Raw genomic sequence first — 21,163 nt, forward strand, 5'->3', positions numbered from 1 at the left:
GGCTAATGATGATGAACATTTTTTCATGTGTCTGTTAGCCATTTGTATGTCTTCTTCGGAGAAGTGTCTTTTCATATCTTCTGCCCACTTTTTGACTTGATTCTTTGTTTTTTGGGTGTTGAGTTTGAGAAGTTCTTTATAGATCTTGGATACGAGCCCTTTATCTGTAGTGTCATTTGCAAATATCTTCTCCCATTCTGTGGGTTGCCTCTTTGTTTTGTTGACTGTTTCCTTTGCTGTGCAGAAGCTTTTTATCTTGATGAAGTCCCAAAAGTTCATTTTTGCTTTTGTTTCACTAGCTTTTGGAGATGTATCTTGAAAGAAGTTGCTGTGGCCGATGTCAAAGAGGTTACTGCCTATGTTCTCCTCTAGGATTTTGATGTGTTCCTGTCTCACATTGAGGTCTTTCATCCACTTTGAGTTTATCTTTGTGAATGGTGTTAGAGAATGGTCGAGTTTCATTCTTCTGCATGTGGCTGTCCAATTTTCCCAGCACCATTTATTGAAGAGACTGTCTTTTTTCCATTGCATGTTTTTTCCTGCTTTGTCAAAGATTATTTGACCATAGAGTTGAGGGTCCATATCTAGGTTCTCTATTCTGTTCCATTGGTCTATATGTCTGTTTTTGTGGACCTCTGGCCCTTCAAAGGCTCCTTGGAAAGCTGGATTCCATGCCCTATTGAAAGGCTTCTCATTTGAGTCAGACTAGAAGAAGATGCCCTGATATGAATCTGACAAATATCCCTAAACCTTAACCTGTTACAGCTGTTACTTTGTTAGTTTTTGAAGTACACTGATGCTACAAACACAAAATTGGTGGCTGTTTTCTTTCTTTTTTTTTTTTTTTTTAAGATTTTACTTATTCATTTGAGACACAGAGATACAGAGAGAGAGAGAGCATGAGCAGGGAGAGAGGCAGAGGGAGAGGGAGAAGCAGGCTCCCCACTGAGCAGGGAGCCTGATGCGGGGCTCGATCCCAAGACCCTGGGATCATGACCTGAGCCGAAGGCAGACGCTTAATCATCTGAGCCACCCAGGCACCCCAGTGGCTGTTTTCTTTAGACAGAGGCCTGAAACAGGAATAATTTTTAAATGTTTTATACAAGTAAGCAGCAATGTTCGTGAATTAGAAGATTGACATACAGATTGAACAAGTCCTGATTTTTCTCTCTTAATCAAGAATAATTGGCAAATGCATTCATAGCTCCTAAAAATTAGTATTTTCTCATATGATGTTATCATTCAAGATTAAAAGACCTATAAACTCCTCTTCCCATTAAATTACTCAATATAATGCAAAACAGTCCATCCTTTTAACCTGTCGCTCCATCCTCATATGTACCTCATACTTTTAATGAAAGTTGCTAACCAGTGCACATGAGAAAAAAGACTTAAGTGTGGAGAAGAATTCTTTTTTTCAAACAAGTGGTTATACCTACTTACAAAAAAGACTTGAGAGCTTGGACACACTCCAAGAGCCTCTGAATATTTTTCTTCAACAGAAATTCCAGCCCAGACGTTCAGTAACCCAGGTTTGTTTTCAAAGAGGGAATAAAGAAACAAATTTCATAAAGACAGGCCAAAATTTGAAAGCAATTAATGGTGACAGGTCCAAGGCTTTTACTTCATTTTATTATTAACACGACACTCTTTCCAGATTTTATTGTCAAATATTGGAGAAGAGGAGGGAAAAGGAGTCTAGCGATTAAAGAGAAAATTCAGTGGAAAGGGGCATATAAAAGCCATGTTGAGAGTAGAGGAAGAGTAATTAAAGACTCAGCAGACTGCCAGGGACACTGGAAAGTTAGCGAATAGCAACAGGTGACAAACAGGAGCCTAAAGCAGGTCTTCTCATGGATTTCAAACTTTGGGAAGGATATTACAGACCAAGATCAGCTGACATTATAGGTGGAGAAGTTGCTTTAAGTGAATTTACACCAACAAACCTGGAGAGATTATATCCCTAGGTGCTAAAGTGCTTTAGTCATAAATCTCTGAGGGCACTGTCTAGAATTTCTGGGGAATCTTGGAAAATAAGCATTGAACCAGAGAAATAGGATAACTTTGTCCTGGTTTTCTAAAAAAGGGGAAAAGATAACTTCTTATTTGCTGGGTCACTTAACTGCTCTGAACCTCTAGTTCTTCTGTAAACTGCTGACTATTTACTAGCCCTATTATCCACCAGAATTGTTTTCAGAATTAAATAAAATAAGATATGCAAGTTAATCAAAAATTCTAAATCAATATAAAAATATTACCAATTATTGAAATATCTTCCTTCTTTGTATGTTCATTGCACTTTACACATGCCTGTTACACAGTTTGACATGTTGCATGATGGAAAAGTTTATGTCCAGTTTCCTAACTGGAATGTGAGATAATCAAGAAAAGAGACTGTGACTTATTTTTTTATATGAACTCACAACCCAAAACACTGATTAGCATTTAATGGGGGCTTAGTGAGTTTTTGTCAAATGAAGCAATATTAAAAAATAATCTCAGTATGTTGTGCTTTAAGTCAAAATGCACAGGATGTTATTTGAGATAAATGTTAACCCTAGGTTTAGGTCTAAAAAATACTTGCAGAGTTACAGGGGTAACTGTAAAAGTCAACTGGTGAAGTCTGAGCCCAGAGTTCACAGTAAAAACCTCTGGGAGCTGTAGTCAACTATAAAAAGAGCCGAGAGACAGATGAAATTTCCAATAATATTAATATTAATTTTGTTAACAGTACATGGTATCCAAATCAAGAGAAATGTTAATCTCATGCATTCAGTACAAGTTGAATCACATTTTAAAAGGGAATTGACAAACTAGAATAAATTCAGGTGACTGCAATTTAAGAGGGTATATATTATGGAGTTGAAAGAGCCCAAGTAGGGCCCAAGGGAAGAGAAAAATAAAAGATAGACTTGAGCTGTCTTCAGATATTTAAATGTTATCCAGTGTTGCCTCTGTAGGTGAAACTTAGGCCCCCCAAAATTGTAATTCCAAACCGGGTTGTCACATGTCAAATTTAGATGCAATATAAGAAGGAATGTACTAATGATAACAGCTCTTCAACAATGGAATGACTCTCTATGAGGTGGAGGGACTGTCAAGGATTCAGCCTGTGGCTGAACGCCTATGCTTTAGATATTTTTTGTACTCCTATCCATGCTCAGCATAGTGGTGAGCACACAATCCATAGTCCCCAAATATTTCTCACAGATTGATGCCAAGGAAAATAATCATATTTAACTATGAGTATGTGCCTACTCTGCCCGGTAGAGTTTAGAACTAGTCCTGTTATTTAGAGTAGTGATCTCCAGATCTAATTCATTGTGTATTCCTATCAGTAAAATTTTTGAACACGTACTCCTGATATACACATTCATTTCTAAATTTCATGCTATACAACTGTAGTAATCAGCACATCTTATACATGTTTATAAGACACATATAATATAAAGGTGAAGGTGTGAGATAAAGAAAAAGAAATGTTAATGTGGTTTTTTTTTTTCTTTTCTATATGAAATAGCTCCATTCAGCCAACCCATTTTGCAGAGCACTGGTGGACAATTAAGGAGCTTAATTTACCTCTGTCTCAAATACTTGGATATTTTGGACCCTTCCTGGTGCTAATTATCTACAAATTAATCTGAAAGTTTTCCATTCCCCTTTTCTCATGTAGACAAAACTAGTTAGGTGGGGTTCTTTTGCTTTTGTTTTTTGAAGAAGGTTAAGTGATTTTTCTGGAATTTCTGTATATGTTTTTTGTAAGCCTTAAAAATAATAATTTTAAAAGTCAGTTTCCTGTTTTTGATCCATGGTTTTGATCCAGTTTTTCTATTTTGTGTCTCAAAAACAGGTGTTTTCCCTTATAAATATAATACATTTTTCAAAATTGTAACTGTGTGGTGTTCTGTTGAAATGAGAAATTCAAATTAATTGCATCAGCAGGAACTGAATTGCTAATTCTTCCTCCTTCTGTTAAACTTTAATTGAATCCCAAAGTCCCAACATAAACCCAGCAGCCTTGTGTGAATTTTTAGATGCTCTCTGCTTCACCAATATCTTCTCCCTTTCCTGGAAGATTTGAACTATCTTGAATGAATTGTTATGCAATATAATGCTACACATTCCCATGATTCTTCTTTATTCTTGAAAACTTTCTTCTATGACCTAGTGAGTGACTATAATTTGTTTATTGTGAAATTTGTGAAATCACGTTCCTCTGTCGTGAACCATCAGAGGAATTGCCAAGAGACAAGCAGGTTTCATCTGAGGAGTTTACTTCCAGTTACTTAAGGGGCCCAGAAAACTTCCACATTCAGACTTGGTTTTTGTTGGAAAGAAGTGTTGTCCTCGGGCACCTGGGTGGCTCAGTTGGTTAAGCAACTGCCTTTGTCTCAGGGCATGATCCTGGAGTCCCACATCGGGCTCCCTGCTCGGCAGGGAGTCTGCTTCTCCCTCTGACCCTCCTTCCTCTCATGCTCTCTGTCTCTCATTCTCTCTCTCGCAAATAAATAAAAAATCTTAAAAAAAAAAAAAAAGAAGTATTGTCTTCATAATTGGGAAAACCCAGGTGTTAAGCAATGGTACCACTAAGAATCCAGTCTCTTGCCTAAGGTTTCTTGGGATTCCTGTAGCAATAGTGGAGGGAAAGTCTTTTGTACTAGTCCCTCCTTGGGCCTTCAGGGACTCCTGTTTTCTCAAATCCTAAAGAAATAGACCCTATGGACTGAGGTGGGTGGGGTGGTAGGATAGAAAGAAAAAGAAAAAAGTTTCTTCTTGTCTAGTTTCCACTCACCAAAAGTATTTTTCCCAGAGGTAATACAGGACAAAACACTGGTTTACCAAGTCTCTCCCTGCTCTGCTTTCTGGGTGACCTGATAGCAAATTAGTAAGTTACTGAACATCAGTGTCTTCCATTGTAAAGAAGATACAATATTATGATTATGGTGCTACTATTACTATCCATTTGGTAATTCTGTCTCCTGCACTTAATCTCATTTAATCTGAGGCAGGTTTTATTGTTCCCATTTTACAGATGAGGAAACTGAGGTTTAGTGAGATTCATGAATGCAGTCAAGATCATATCGCTAGAAAGGAGTGGCCTTGGGCCTTGAATGAAAACTGCTTCCTGAGCTCCAGGCTCTGCACCTCTACTGGGAATAAGAGTAATATCATCTCTTTGGGTAAATGCCCACTAGTGCGATTGCTGGATTGTAGTATAGTTTTATTTTTAACTTTTTGAGGAACCTGCATACTGTTTTCCCCAGTGGCTACACCAGTTTGCATTCCCACCGACAGTGCACAAGAGTTCCTTTTTCTCCACATCATTACCAACCCCTGTTTCTTGTGTTGTTGATTTTAGCCATTCTGACAGGTATGAAGTGATATCTCATTGTAGTTTTGATTTGCATTTCCCTGATGGTAAGTAATGATGAGCATCTTTTCATGTGTCTGTTGGCCATCTGTATGTCTTCTTTGGAGAAATGTCTGTTCATGTCTTCTGCCCATTTTTAAATTGGATTATTTGCTATATTATATACCTGAAACTAATATAAAACTGTTATCTAACTGGAATTGAATTTAAAACTTAAAAATAAAAAGCAAAACTGGAGGGGATTATGCTAAGTGAAATAAGTCAATCATAGAAAGACAATTATTATATGGTTTCATTCATATGTGGAACATAAGGAATAGAGCAGACGACCACAGGGGAAGGGAAGGAAAACCGAATGGGAAGAAATCAGAGAGGGAGACAAACCATGAGAGACTCTGGACTCCGGGAAACAAACAGGGTTACAGAAAGGAGGGGCGTGGGGGGATGGGGTGACCAGGTGATGGGTATTAAGGAGGGCACATGTTGGCATGAGCACTGGGTGTTATACGCAACTAATGAATCATTGAACACTACAACAAAAACTTATGATGTTGGCCAACTGAACATAATGAAAAATAAAAAAATATATATTTATCAGGGGACTAAATAAATAATTTAAAACCATCAAAAAAAAAAAAAAAGCAGTACCATCTCACAGTTATACCTTACAAATCACTTTGATCTTTATTATCCCCACCAGAATAATTCCATAGGTAAATAGGACAAATATTAACATCTGCTCCTCCCTATCCCTCTATAACTCTTTAGCCCCCATTTAAAAAAAAATAAGGAAACCAAAGCTCAGAAAATGCAAAGGATTTTTCTAAGGTCACATAGATAGTAAATGGAGTTGAAACTGAATGAGCTTTAGTCCTGTGATTGCTACACCACACTTCTTTGTCACCTAGAGGTAAGGAGATCCAGCTTTGCCTCTCACTAGCACTTCCTAAAATGGTCATCTAAACCCTGCAGTTTTTGCATATGCAAAATAGATGGGAATAACAACAATAATAATCAGTACATTAATTATCTCACAGTGTTATTACAAAGATCGAATGAAATAATATACATAGGTTTTTATGGAATGAGTAGATTATATCCAAACCAAGATAATTTTATTATTAGGACTATCCCATGTTAGAGACTAGATTGTCCAGCTTCTGCTAAATTGCAAGACAGGGCAAGCGTTTACAACTACCCATCTCCTCACCTCCCAATTCCCAGGTAGCACACACTCCCCTGCTGCTTTTGTTCTGCCTCTCAGAAAGGAATTTTGCCTGAAAAGACATCAAAGGTATGTAAGCAGCAGGAGATCTTCCATATTTGCCTACATTTTATGATGAGGCTGCTTCTCTCCCCTGTCCCTTGAGGTGGTATGTACTTACTTGGGAAGCCATCCACAGCTTGTTCTCCCCTGTATGGGACATGGAAGTGGTTTTGTTGTACTTTATTTTTTTTAAAAGATTTTATTTATTTATTTGACAGAGAGAGACAAAGCAAGAGAAGGAACACAAGCAGGGGTAGTAGGAGAGGGAAAAGAAGGCTTCCCACTGAGAGGGAGCCCGATGCAGGGCTCAATGCAGGGCTCGATGTGGGGCTGGATCCCAGGACCCTGGGATTATGACCTGAGCAGAAGGCAGAAACCTAACGACTGAGCCACCCAAGTGCCCCACTTTTGTTGTACTTTAGAGGGAAATCTTGAAAGCTGGATGGCCGGTCCTTACACCACTATGAACTGTCCCAGTGCCCATTTGATATAGTTGATAACAAAGATCAATGAAGTAGTTTGAAAGGAAGAAGTAGAATCTTTGCACTGATCCAGGATACTGGGGAGAAGAAAGTACTGCTTTCTTTCTGCAATTTGTGAAACAAAAAGGTAGACTGTTTCTATTCTTTTAAGAAATTGTTCAAAAAAAATTGTGTGTGTGTGTTGTGATGTGGAAGATATAAAGTGTTGGAGAGAGCAGGTTTTTCGTTTCATTGCTAGATTTATTTATTCAATATTTTTTGGGTGCTGACACTGTGCTAGGTCATGGAAATGGAATGCTGAATAAGACAGATAGCTTGTCCATATTCTCATGGAATTTGCATTCCAGATGGACGGCCAACATTGATCAAACAATTACAAGTTCAGTGGGTATTACAAAGGAGAAAAACAGACTTCCATTGTAACTTTATTTGGGAGCACTCTGCAATGTCTTGAAGTTCTTACTTATAAAGATCAAGTGCAAGCTACTGCCACATACTAGAGAATTCCAAATGACTTCCAAAAATGAAAAACTTGAACTTCTTAAATAATAACTATTCTAAAAAGAAACTAGAATGGCTAATCTTGGCTCTCAGTCTCTCTAAAGCCAGTGTAAAGGAAACAAGAGATACACAACATTATCTTGACCTCGCTGACCACCAGATAGCCCAAGAAACAGTGCAGGCAACATGGTAGAAAGAAGGATCAAAGAATGTATTTTATAAGGATAATGAATTCTGCTGACTTCTCCTCTTCTGGGTTATAATAATTTCGGCCTTTTTTGTAATCATACCCTGTTGGAAAGCCACATGGCTTGGACTGATTTTTGCCTACTACAGATTTTGGTTTCCAAAACTACATCTCCATGACTGAGGAAATGGGCAGTCTCAGGTTGGCTGGCTCCATCAAGAACACTTAAAACTTGATTGCACAATTGTATGACCAACTGGGCTCTTAGCATCAACTAGAATTTTCTCATTGGCATCTAATTTTGAAGATATCATATTGCTTGGGGGAAGAAAAGGGGAATACTTATGATTTTTATGGACTTATAGAGTTTTAGTACTGGAAGAGGAACGTGGAGACCATCTACTTTAAACTTCTACCCAATGTAAGACTCTCCTGAGCTTGATTCATATTTATCCATTGAATACACATGAGAAAGGGAACTTACTATTTCATTTTTGAAGAAGTCTGTTATTCCTTCCTACACTGGAAAAAAATCTACCACCTTTGGTCTTAGTTGTGTCTACTAGAGCCCCATAAAATAAATCAGAAAGAATCTCACTTCTATTTAATGATTTTCCTCTCTCCCATAAGTCTTTTCTAGGCTAAACAGTTTTTTTTTCTCCATTCTAAACGTACGTGACCCTCCAAACTGCTACCATTTTGGATGATGGAGATTGAGGAGATGGGAGAGGAGTGAAATGTTTGTGTCTCTTATGGAACATACTTACTGTTCCTCTCAGTTTTGTAACATCAACAGGTCTGATCAGCATACAACCTGTGCCCTTCTTCACACTGATATTTACACTGCACGGATCCACTTTAATTGTAAAGATAAAGGCAGAATTTCTCCATTAATATTGCCAAATGTGGTGACTTTCCTCTTCATTCTCTTTGGTTCTAAAAAATGCCCAATAAATATAATACTGGCTCTAAAATTATGCTCTGGGTTTGCCATGTTGTTGAGTCACGAGAATATTTTATTTTTTAATTTCTATTTTGCTCTGAATTTTAGTAAGTTTGGCAAAAGGAATATAAAAACAGCAGTCCCCAACTTATAGGGTTGTTTTCCAAAATTCAGTTGTTTGGAATGTACTTTACGTGTATGTTAAATTTTCTGGCTAGCCTACCAAAGACCTTTTAACCCCTCAGATGCCTGACCTTGTAATACCATACCAGAAACCAGCTGCAAACCAGAGATCAGACTCAGGTTTTTGGTTTAACATGTGCTTTAAGCACTGCACCATCAGAAATACTTTCGTAGCCAACACTATGTTTCACAATGTTTTTCTGGATTAATATGTCCAAGTGACTACTGGGAATACCAGGAATGTTTTCATGCTTCCCCTCTCCTATCCAGTTGAGTTCAGGATTCCCTGCGCCAGCCAGCCGAACACAAAACCCTGGGGCTCCTAGCAACCTGAGCCTGGTGGTGGCTAGAAAGGTGACCCGCAGTGACAGATGCTCCAGACCTTCTGGAAAAAGATCATACCATTCAGGTATACTTCTCAGTCTTAATCTGTTCTACCTGGGCTCCCATGCTTTTCATCCATGTTAGTCTCTTACTCATTCTCAATCTCTCTCTCTATTTTTCTCTTTTCTTGGGCATCAGGATGAAATCTCTTACTTTTGCTTCCCTTGCCCCTGAAATACTCTCCAAGGTGTTAGCAGTTTTCTAAGGATTTTTCCTCGGTGGTAGCAAAATGAATTAAGTGAATGAATGCATGAATATTGCTAGTCACAAAGGGAAAACAGGAATTAAAAAAAAAAAATCTCTCTTATAGCATTCTCTGTCCCTCAATCTCTCTCCCCCTTCTCAGTCTCACCTGTACCTGGAAGGGAGAGGCAGAATCACCTTGACCCCTCTGGTGGGTCAGGTAAAATACAGGAAAAGCAAGGACAGAGCTTTCTAGACCTTAAAGGTGAAAAAGTGACATCTGCTGGCATTTGACCTTCGCTAAGAAAGTAGAACAGAGCTTTTGTGGGAGTTGGGAAAGAGGAGCTGGGGCCTAATCTTGTTGGTCTTCCTTTTGCCCCGCCTCTCTTTTCACAAAGGAGCAGGTGTTCCTAAGCTTTTCCAAGACCCCACTACCAGCTTATCCTCTTCCTCTCCGTTGGAGACCTGCTTGAGTATTACAGGAGCACAGTGGCTAATCCGAAAGTCCAAAATTCAAACAGCTCGGACCCTTGACAGTTTTCTGGTAACTCATGGCAGAATAACTTGGCCCAAACTGATTTGAGATTATTCAGTCTTATTGATAACATTTATTACAAAAATATCAATTACCAGTGTGACTGTGTTTAAGGTACAGCCCCAGATCCTGTTTGGCTGTAATAAAACATGTGTATATTCCCTTTCTAAAAGCTGACAATTTCTGAGTTCTAAAATACATCTGGCCCCAAAAGTTTCTGAGTAAGGGATTATGGCCCCTTATGTCCTATTTTCCTGCACCTTCCTCCCTCCAGCAAAGTGTAGAAGTTAAGAGTATAGACTCTGGTGCCCCAGGATGGATTCGAATCCTGTCTCCAATAGTAGTGTGTGAACTTGCTTAATTTGCTTAACCTCTTTGTGCCTGTTTCCTCATTTAAATAGGGATAATAATAGTGCCTACCTCAGTGTTGTTGTGAAGATTAAAATGAGCTGATCTGGGTAAAGTGTTTAGAATAATTCCTGGCACACAGTAAGCACCTTACATTTACTATTACCATCATCCTTTGTCTTTCACCACTACCTACAGTTTCTGCACATAAAATTCCTATCCTAGTCTGCCTCCTCATAGTTAACCCTCTATCAGTTTCCTTCCATTCTCCATCATAAAGCAAAAACCTTACTTTCTCTTCAGGGATCATACTTTCTAGTTCCTACTTAGTCTTTGACCTGCTAACAACTCATTAGTTTTCCCATTATTTACTCTCCTAGAGATCCCTAACGACTCAACCACCTATTTAAAAGGTTATGGTTCAGTTTTTATTCTGCTTGGTATTTGTGTAACATGTGATATTTCTATAACCAATAGACTCTCCAAGCTTGTCACTGTTCTAACTCTCCTGAGACTTGCTCATTAAAGGTTGACCTTCCTGAGGATTCATTCTTTGTCCTCTTTGAACACTACTAGGCTCCTTAAACAATCTCATGCTGTGTTTGCCTTTCTGTGTCTGGCTTATTTTAGTCAGCATAATGTCCTCAAGATGCTGCATGACTCCACTTATTTGAGATATCTAAAACTGTCAAATGTATAGAATCAGAGGGTGGAATGGTGATTGCCAAGGGCTGGCAGGAAGGGAAATGGGGAATTCTAATCAATGGGCATAATGTTTCAGTTAAGCAAGGCGAATAAGCTCTAGAGATCTGCTGCACATTGTTTACCTATAGTCAACAATACTGTGTTGTACACTTAACGTGTCATAGACTTAAAAATTTAGAGTGTAGATCTCTGATGTTCTTACCACAACAAACTAATATTTAAAAAATAAAAATAGGGGTGACTGGGTGGCTCAGTCGATGAAGCATCTGACTCTTGATTTCAACTCAGGTCATGATCTCAGGGTCCTGAGATTGAGCCCCGCGTCACCCTCCACCCTCAGCGAGGAGTCTGCTTGAGGATTCTGTTCCTCTCTCTCTACCCCTCCCCCTCCTCGCTTGCTCTCTCTGTCTCTAAAAATAAATAAATAAATCTTTAAAATAAAAATAAGTAAGTAAAAATAAAATAACTCTTAATACTTAAAAGAAGGAATAAAAACTAGCATTTCTATAATGGACAACTAGATGGGTGAGTTTTTCTTAGCATTTTCTATAAGAAAAAGCAGCTTTTGGAAAACAAATGCCTAATATTCATATTTAAAAATGAAAATAGACAGCATATTATGGTTTTTGTGCAAGATATTTATGTTCTCTTGAACAATATTAGAACAAATTATTGTGCAGTTCAGTAACATAATGAGCACATAGTGGAGTTAATCTCTTAAAGTCAATTCTGGCACAATCATAATAAAGTAATATAGACAATTAGTTATTTATCTTGCCACTTTATTAAATTGCTTGTTCATTTCACATTGTTCTTTTAATGTTCTTCAGTGAATCATATAAGCATTCTATAAAATTTCAGTCTTATCATAAAATGTATCTATACTGATTGACTTACTTAGGCTCTGTTTACAGTTAATCATATCATCAATGAATCATATTTAAAAGACATTTTAAAATGTTCTGTGCTAAACTAATCTTTCCTAACAGAGTCATAAGAAAGTGTTTTAAGTACTAAAATGTAAATGAAGTTGAATTTTGTGATATAAATTCTTTTTGGTGGGTAAACCAAAAAGAAAAATGAAAAAGAAAATCTCATCCAATTTAACATGTCAGCTATCACCTGGATAATAATGACTGCAGACTTTATCATTAACACTGAACTCTTCCTTATGCTTCAGACTATGTTTCCTATTGCTTCATAGATGTGTCCACTTGGATGACCTATGGGAATCTCAAACTCAACTTATCTCACCCAAACTCATTATCTTCTCACTGACATCCTGCCCTCAGTCTCCACTCCCAACTCCCAAAAAATCCCACAACATTTTACTTCCTCTCTCCCTTTTTTTTAAAAGAGTTATTTATGTATTTTGGAGAGAGTGAGAATGAGAGAGCACCCACAGAGAGAGAATCTCAAGCAGACTCCCCTCCCCACTGAGCATGGAGCCATACGTGGGGCTCAATCTCGGGACCTGATCTCATGACCCATGAGATCTTGACCTGAGCCAAGATCACCAGTTGGAGGCTTAATTGACTGAGCCACCCAGGCGCCCCTTAATTCCTCATTCTTAATCTCAGTTTTAAGGACATTACACTTCGAGTACTAGCTTAAGCTAGTTCTGAAATTGAGTCATCACCTTTCTTTCCTTTCCACATTCAATTAGTCACTAAATCCCATAAATTCTTTGTCACTATCATCACCAGAATCTACCTACTGCTTTAATCGGGGCTTCCATCAACTACCATGCAAACCAGTGGCTTGACACTTTGGACCATGACCCATGGTAAAAAATATACTTTACATTGTATCCCAGGATACAGACATATTTATGCATGTATGCGTTCCATTTTATTTTATTTCATTTTTCAAAAAGGATAGTCATGATACAATATATTGATTTTATGATCTGCCAATGGCCTACAACCTACAGTTTAAAAAGCACTAACCTAGAATAATGGCACCTTACCTCTCCACCCCCTCCTGAGTCTGTAACAGTGGCTCCCACGTCACACTTGCTGTGTGTGTATCAGAATCTCCAAGAGCAGAACTTGCAATCTGAAGAAGAAAATGGCCCCCCACAGGTGGTTCTAATATCTCCCATATGTTCTACCCAGCTATCAAAACGATAATGAATATTTATTAAGCATCTGTTTATTAAGCTGTATACAGAAAGCAGATAGCAGTGGCCCCAATAAGCATGCTTTACTTATTTGCCTTTTATATTCACATTTACTTGGAGTCCTCACAGGTCTGAACACTCCCAGCATTTCACACTTCCATGACTTTGCACATACTATTCTCCTTGCTTGGAATGCCCTTCACACTCCCTTTCAGCAGGCAAATATCTACCTTTCATCATGTATGTAAAAAATCTATTGCTTACCAAAATCAACTCAGTAAAAGCCCAGTTTACGTGCCTCTCCAGCTACTCTGTTTCTTTGGTGAGAGTGGTCCCAGCATCGGGTCCTGCCATTCCAGTTCACCCATAAAGCTTGGGTGCAACGGCCTCATTTTGCTCTGATTTGTTCTGACTCAGAGGTCCTGGAAGTCAGGGTCAAGGTTTATTGAAGAACAAGGAGAAAGATAAAACTAAGCAATGTGGCTTGTAGGTTTTACAACCACATGGCTTTCTGATTAAGAGTTTCCATCCTAGTAAACTTGGGGTTTCCTCCTCATCCCTCTCCAACACAAGGGAGGTACTAGGATGATCCCCACTTTAAGGAAGAGGTGCTGGGGCACAGAAAGATTGAGTAATTTGTGCAAGGCACGTAAACCAGAGCCCATAGTTTAAAAATATCCCTAGAGATGAAAATGTTACTTGTCTCTGCTTTTGTATTTTTTTTTTAAGATTTTTTGTTTATTTATTTGAGAGAGAGAATGAGATAGAGAGAGAGCATGAGAAGAGGGAGGGTCAGAGGGAGAAGCAGACTCCCCGCTGAGCAGGGAGCCCGATGCGGGACTCGATCCCGGGACTCCAGGATCATGACCTGAGCCGAAGGCAGTCGCTTAACCGACTGAGCCACCCAGGCGCCCCTCTGCTTTTGTATTAAGGGAAATAAAGACTAAGACTTTTCCACTTGTCCACTTGTCCCGTCTTCTAAAGAAGTGGTCTCCAAATCCTTTTTTGTGCATGTTCCCAATCAGTACTCTAAAATATTATGTGTGTATGTGTCTTACAGATATGTGCTATTGTATTAATATACCATGTAAATTGTAAAACACAAAAACAGAAAGTCAGAGTATGAATTTTTTAAATTACAAGTCAAGGTTCTAATATTTTTTCCATACCACAAAGTATTGCCTTAGACACTGCACTTCTTTTATTTATTTATTTTTAAGATTTTATTTATTTATTTAGCAGAGAGAGAGAGAGAGAGAGGGAACACAAGCAGGGGGAGTGGGAGAGGGAGAAGCAGGCTTCCTGCCGAGCAGAGAGCCTGATGTGGGGCTCAATCCCAGGACCGGGACCATGACCTGAGCCAAAGGCAGACGCTTAACGATTGAGCCACCCACCCAGGCTCCCTGACACTGCACTTTAGAGACCACCTGTAATGTATCGTACTTAATAAAAAAACATGTTTTCCTTCATATACGGAAATAATATAGATCTGAAGTCAATACTTGTTCAGAGTTGCTTGTCAAGGTGTAGTGTTGGTCTGTATGTCACATTCCCCAGGGCACCGTGAAAGACAAGCATTTGCAGCTTGAGATGGCAAAGTGGATTATAACATGCCACAGATTATGACCTAATGTGCCCTTGGAACTGCTGGGCTACAGAAGTTTTTGGGTATAGGGTCAGTTAGGAGTGATAGGAGGAGGGCTGGATTAATAGCTGACAAGAGCTCTAAGTCATTTGACCTCTGCCTAAAATAGCCATGGGACTTGGGTAAAACACTTAATGACAAGTCCTTTAATGACATTGTGTTTGCATGTAGTAAACCCATTGGTGTCATAATAACCCTGTGAAATATGTAGGGAACCTTCATTTGATAAAAGAGCAAAGGCTTAAAGAGGGTAAGTAACCTGCCCGTGTTGTATGAGGTATAACAACTGGCCTTCACCGTGGCATTTTTGGCTTACATACAGCCTTGCCTAATCTTTTCCTAAAAATGAAATACCGATATTCGTATATCAAAACTCTAACCCCCAATGTGATGGTATTTGGAGGAGAGGCCCTTGTGAGATAATTAGGTTTAGATGAGGTCATAAAGGTAGGGCCCCCATAGTGGGATTAGTGCCCTTATAAGAAGAGATAGAGAGACCAGAGTATTCCCTCTTTCTCCACTGTGTGAGGATAAAGTGAGAAGACTACAATCTGCAAGATAGGAGAAGAGTCCTCACCAGGAACCAAATCTGCCAACACCCTGAACTTGGACTTCCCAGCCTCCAGAACTGTGAGAAATAAGTATCTGCATAAGCCACTCTGTCTATGGTATTTTGCTGTGGCAGCCTGAGCAGACAAAGGCAATCATCATGTCCCCTTAGGCTCCTCCTGACTGTGACATTCTCAAAGTTTCCTTGTTTTTGATGACTCTGATGGTTTTAAGAGTACTGGTCAGGTATTTTGTATATTGTCCCTCAATTGGGACTTCTCTGATGTTTTTCTCATGATTAGACTAGGGTTTAGGGTGTTTGGAAGACCACAGAGGTAAATGCCTTTCTTATCAAATCATATCAAGGGTACATACTATCAACATGATTTATCAATGTTGATATTAACCTTGATCATCTGGCTAAGGTAAGGTTTTTCAGATTTCTCCATTGTAAAGTTACTATTTTTCTCCCTTCAATACTGTAGTTTTTGAAGGGAAGTCACTATTTGCAGCCCACACTTAAGGAGTGAGGAGTTATGGCACTTTACATTTTTATCTGTAAACCAGTAGGGCTGGATTAGTTGATTTCTAAATCAATGGTTTATTTTTCCTTATAATCAGTGATTAAATATGAAGTCTATAGTCACAGAACACGGTGAGAGCAGGATCACTTAGGTTCAAACTTGTAATTTCAACATCCTTAGCTCTCTGACCTGAGGGACTACAAAAAACCATTGTGAAGGTAGGGCAATGTAATGGTCTACTTCATTGCAAGTTGACCCTAATAATATTGATCAGACTTGGACAGATCACTTAATCATGGTGTTCAGACTCACTCTGAAAACTGCAGGGGCCTCTGCTCTTCATACTGATGCAGAGAATTGGATGCAACTCACTGTTTTTAGTAATTGGCACTCAATAATTATGTTGATTGCCGAATAGTTGAAGCTGACAAACATAAGAAACTCTTAGTACCATTTTCTATAACTAAAGGGTGGAACTTACTAGAAATTTTACCTTGAATAGAAACTCTATGTAGTTTATGCTTTTTATCCCAGTATATGATGCATGCATTAAAACTAAATGAATATGTAAAATAAGGTAAAACAAATGAATGTTGAATGGAAATTAAAGTCTTTAATCTTTGTTATATATGAATTATTCTTAAAAGGTGAAGAATAGCTGTTTCATATCAACTTCCTATTTCCTGCATCAGCTTTAATGGTATTTGCATTAAGAGATTCTTAGAAACTCAAATTATTCTAGAATAATGGGCATTTTTCCCTTTAAATAATCAGCACACTAATTAGTTTTGTAAGAGGATTTCCTTTTTTAATGACAATAAAATTACATCTGTCCATGATATACAGCAGTGTACCCATGTAATATGAGATTGTATTTTCCCATAAATAGTCCTCAGAGGAAACATAATTTTATTGTTTACAAATGAATTAAAATCAAGTTTATGCCCCATTAAACCTGATTACATGGTCAAAATACCCACATTTTTAAAGAGTTCTATGATGTTAATTTAGAAGAGTGATTATAATTAATAGCTTCCAGGGTGCCTGGGTGGCTCAGTTGGTTAAGCAACTACCTTCGGCTCAGGTCATGATCCTGGAGTCCCAGGATTGAGTCCCACATTGGGCTCCCTGCTCGGCGGGGAGCCTGCTTCTCCCTCTGACCCTCCCCCATCTCGTGCTCTCTCTCTCTGTCTCATTCTCTCTCTCAAATAAATAAATAAAATCTTTAAAAAATAATAATAATAACAATTAATAGCTTCCATATTCTCAGATTTTAAAATGATGTCAACATAATCATATGTCCTTATAATTTATGGGAAAGAGAAAAAAGGATCTTGTCTTGGATATGGGAAGATTTTTTTAAATGATGAAGTTTCTGAGTTGCAAGTGTTTTCCAATAGCATCATTTGGCTTGTAAGTCACATTTATTCATATACTGGCTATACCTTACATATTAATTATAGGTTCTTTATTATGGAATATTTCAAATGCATAAAGATACACAGTGTCCTATAACAAATACCTACCTCCAAGGAACACCATTAACAATTGTGGTTAAAAATTAAAATGTTAGGGTGGCTCAGTTGGTTAAGCATCCAACTCTTGATCTCAGCTCAAGTCTTGATCTCAGAGTTGTGAGTTCAAGCCCTGCATTGGGCTCCATGCTGGGCATGGAGCCTACTTTAAAAAAAAAAAGAAAAAAGAAATGGAAATGTTACACTTGAGTTCCTCTTGGTTCCATTTCCATTCCTTCCTTCCTTCTCTAGGTCTCTCTTTGTTGCAGTTGATGTGCATCATCTTTGTTTTGTAGTTTCATCAAATATGTCATATCCATAGATACCATAGATAATTTTTTAAAAAGATTTTATTTTTTTATTTGAGAGAGAGAGAGAGCAGAAGGAGGGGCAGAGGGAGAGGGAGAAAGAATCCCAAGCAGACTCTGCACTGAGTGCAGAGCCAATATGGGGCTTGATCTCCCAACCCTGAAATAATGACCTGTGCCAAAATCAAGAGTCAGATGCTTAACCATAGTTACCCAGGTGCCCCCTGCTTTTGTAATGTAAGATTTTATTTACATGGTATAATACTTTGTGTATCATCCTGCAGCTTATTTTCTTGACTCTATACGTGAGTTTGAGAGAAATTAATGTTGATGCATATAGTCTAGTTTATTATAATTGCTGCATAGTACTTTATCATGTAACTATACCAGAATTTATCCATTTCCCTATTGATGGACTTAAAAGTGGCTCCTGACTCTGGTAAAGAATGCTGAAGTGAACATCCTTGTACATTCTTGTATGTGTCACTTTGTTCTGTTTCTTTGGGCTATATACCTAGAAAAGAGGATTTGTTGGGTTGTAAGTTATAGTTAGCTTCAATTTTAGCAAACATCATCAAATTACTTTTTAGAATGATTGTAGCAGAATCATTCCTAAGTGTCCGAAAATTCCTATTTTTATATATCCTAATCATATCCTCAGATATTAAACATTTACCAATCTGATAAATAGTATTACTCTCATTTTCCTGATGACTAACAAGGTTGAGCATTTTCCATGTTTATTCATCATTTTAACTTCTGTGAATTGTTTGTTTATTGCCTTATCTTTTTATTGTTTCAAGAAGTTCTTTATATATCCTGGTCCTAGTCCATCACTCGCCTTTTAACTTAAATATATGTATTGACTAGGAAATTATATCCTGGTTATTTAACTTTAATTATGCAATCTTTTATTAGAGAGCTAATTTAAATTATAGTATAGCTGAATATATCTCTAATTTCCTTTCTATCAAATCTAATAATTTCCTCCATTGAGGTCTTAAATGTCTTTCATTTATTTTTAACTATCTTGTACTTTTGTTTTTATTTTTTTATGAGACTTTTAAAAAATTATATTTTTAAATTATTTTTGTGGGTATATAAGAGTGCTAGTAATGACTGTTTATTAATCTTGTTGGCACCAATTTTGCTGAACTTCGGTCTTCCCTACAGAAAGATATATAAATACAGTAATTCTGCTTCTCTTTTCCAGTATTAATTACTAAATTTTTGTCGTAGTCTTAGTGCATTGATTAGGATCTCCAGTCCAGTGCTGAATAGCAGCACTTTCTCTTCCTGACCTTAAAGACAGTGCTACTAAAGTTTCCCTATTAAGTATAAAATTTGCTATACTTTTTGGTAGACCCCTGTTATAAGGTGTATCAGTCAGGATTTGGGGTTAGAAGTCACAGAAGCTCACCTTGACTAACTTCATCTGAAGTTGGACACATCCATTTCCAAGGACACTGCCAAGGACACACCATTACAGCCATTGCTGCTCTTGACACTGAGTGCTGGTTCCATCATGGTCACTGCCACGGCTACCAGAACAAAACTTCCCAACTGTTCTTACATCTTGTGGTCCCTCTCTCAAAATTCAAAGGCCCAAATGAGAGCATCCAGTTAGCTAACGGTAGAAACTAAACATGTTGGGTTCGGCTTTTTCTTCTTGTAGTACTCAGGCCTACTTTTAGTGTCAAGATGAGTCAAGTGAGTCAAGACACCTCCTTTCTTTCTCTTTCTCTTGTTCTCTTTCCTTCTCTTTCTTCCTTTCTCCTTCCCTCCCTCCCTTCCATTCCTTCTTCCTTTTTTTCTGCAATGATTCGTACAAGTAGGAGATTATCAGTTTCTTGAAAGTTTTGTAAATTGTAAATCCATTCAGGCTGGTGCCTTTTGGGGGGATGCGGATATATGGATAGATAAAATTTAATCCTTATTTGTCTATTCAGTTTTTCTATTTTTATTTTTGGTTTTTTTTTTTCCTAGAGACTTAACAATTTCATTGAATTTTTAAAATTTATAAAGATAAAGCTACTTTTTTATTTTTATAAATTTATATAGTATTTAAAGTTGTAACCTCTTCTTCATTCCTAATATAATTATGTATTATGCGTTCTCCTTCTCCTGCTCAATCTTGCTAGATATTTGTCTGTTTCATTAGATTTTTTTCAAAGAACTAGCTTTTATATTACTTTATCAAGTTTTAAAAATTGTGGTACAATATTTATGGCCTAAAAGGAATAGTAATTAGAATTTTTAGTCATAAGTAGAAAGTTCTAGGAAGAAATTAATTTCTTTGTTTCAATGACACTGAAAAGTCCCCAGAAAATATGATTTAAGTTTTTTTTCCTATGTAGTTCTTGTGAGGAAAATCTTAACAGATGTACATGATGTAGAGACATTTGGGCATTTTTTTTTTTTTGATGAATGTATGTTTCTATAGGATTTATTAAATAATCACCATTGCTACAAAGATAAACATACGTACCTTGTCCTCTAGGAGTTTTCAAGCCAATGAAAATTTATAGCCACTCTTTATTGTCTGCTATACTCTGTTATGAGTTAAGGCCTTTATTAACCAAATTCTCATGACACTGGGCACTGGTTTTTTGGGAGAGTAAGTGACTGGCCTGGACCTCACAGCTTAATCTTTATACAAGACCGCACATATGGCCCAAAGACTGATATTTACTCTGCCCTTTTAAAGTCCAAGAAAACATTGTTTAGTGGTCTGGCATCATCTATATTTACTTGGCTTGATTTGGGATAGAGTATAATCCTAGTTCTTGATGAAAGGATTTTCATGTATTAACATTTTGAGTCATGATATTGGTGGGATTATTTCCACTCATAGAGTGATTTGTGGAAAAAATATGTACTAATCCTTAATTTAGGATTAAAATGGATATATCCATGAGAAATGGGTCTATAAAATTCATCTTAATTTGAGAAATGAAATAAACATTTCTAAAATATCCTGTTGGCTCAGTTATTTCAGCCCAAAAGCCAATTGGAGATCTGTTCTGTATCAAAGTTTTTCAGCCCCTTTGTGAGAAAGAGCTGTTTTTCATTTGCTTGCAGCCTTGAAGAGGAATCAAAACATCAGGGATGGTCCTCAGAGCCCTTAGAAGGTCTGCCTTTATATAGTTATTTGTCTCCCCGGGAGGAAATCAGATGAGCTGAGTTTAAGGGTTAGACCAGAGAAAGTAGCTGGGTATCAGCAGCCAATCCATGACTTGAGAGGTCCGCTGGCTGGTTTGCCAGAAGCCAAATAATAAATATCTTTCTGTTGGGTGTCAGAGTCTAGGAAGTGGGGATTTTGTGTCTGGGGGTATAAAAGAACAAATGAGATAAGGTATATTAAAAGCCAGGTAGGAGTCCCTGAAAAATAGTCTTTAATAGATTCCTTCTC

The 21,163-nt window shown here is 37.7% G+C and overlaps 1 protein-coding gene across 5 annotated transcripts in view; it reads left to right on the plus strand.

The window, feature by feature from the left end:
* The window catches only part of TSHR (thyroid stimulating hormone receptor), a 159,016-nt gene that overhangs the window by 24,463 nt on the left and 113,390 nt on the right, over positions 1–21,163 (plus strand). The window contains exon 1 of one of the 5 annotated variants that reach the window (XM_045901335.3): positions 9,144–9,343. The exons of the other annotated variants lie outside the window; for them this stretch is intronic. Within the exon in view, the coding sequence (XP_045757291.1) occupies positions 9,306–9,343 (38 nt within the window). The 5' untranslated portion in view covers positions 9,144–9,305. Of the gene's footprint in view, positions 1–9,143; positions 9,344–21,163 lie in introns of those variants that run through there. 5 annotated transcript variants of the gene reach the window in all.

Source organism: Mirounga angustirostris, unplaced genomic scaffold, assembly GCF_029215605.1.
Source record: "Mirounga angustirostris isolate CCGP_5_RB_7025 unplaced genomic scaffold, mMirAng1.0.hap1 SCAF_9, whole genome shotgun sequence".
Classification (NCBI taxonomy): Eukaryota; Metazoa; Chordata; class Mammalia; order Carnivora; family Phocidae; genus Mirounga; species Mirounga angustirostris.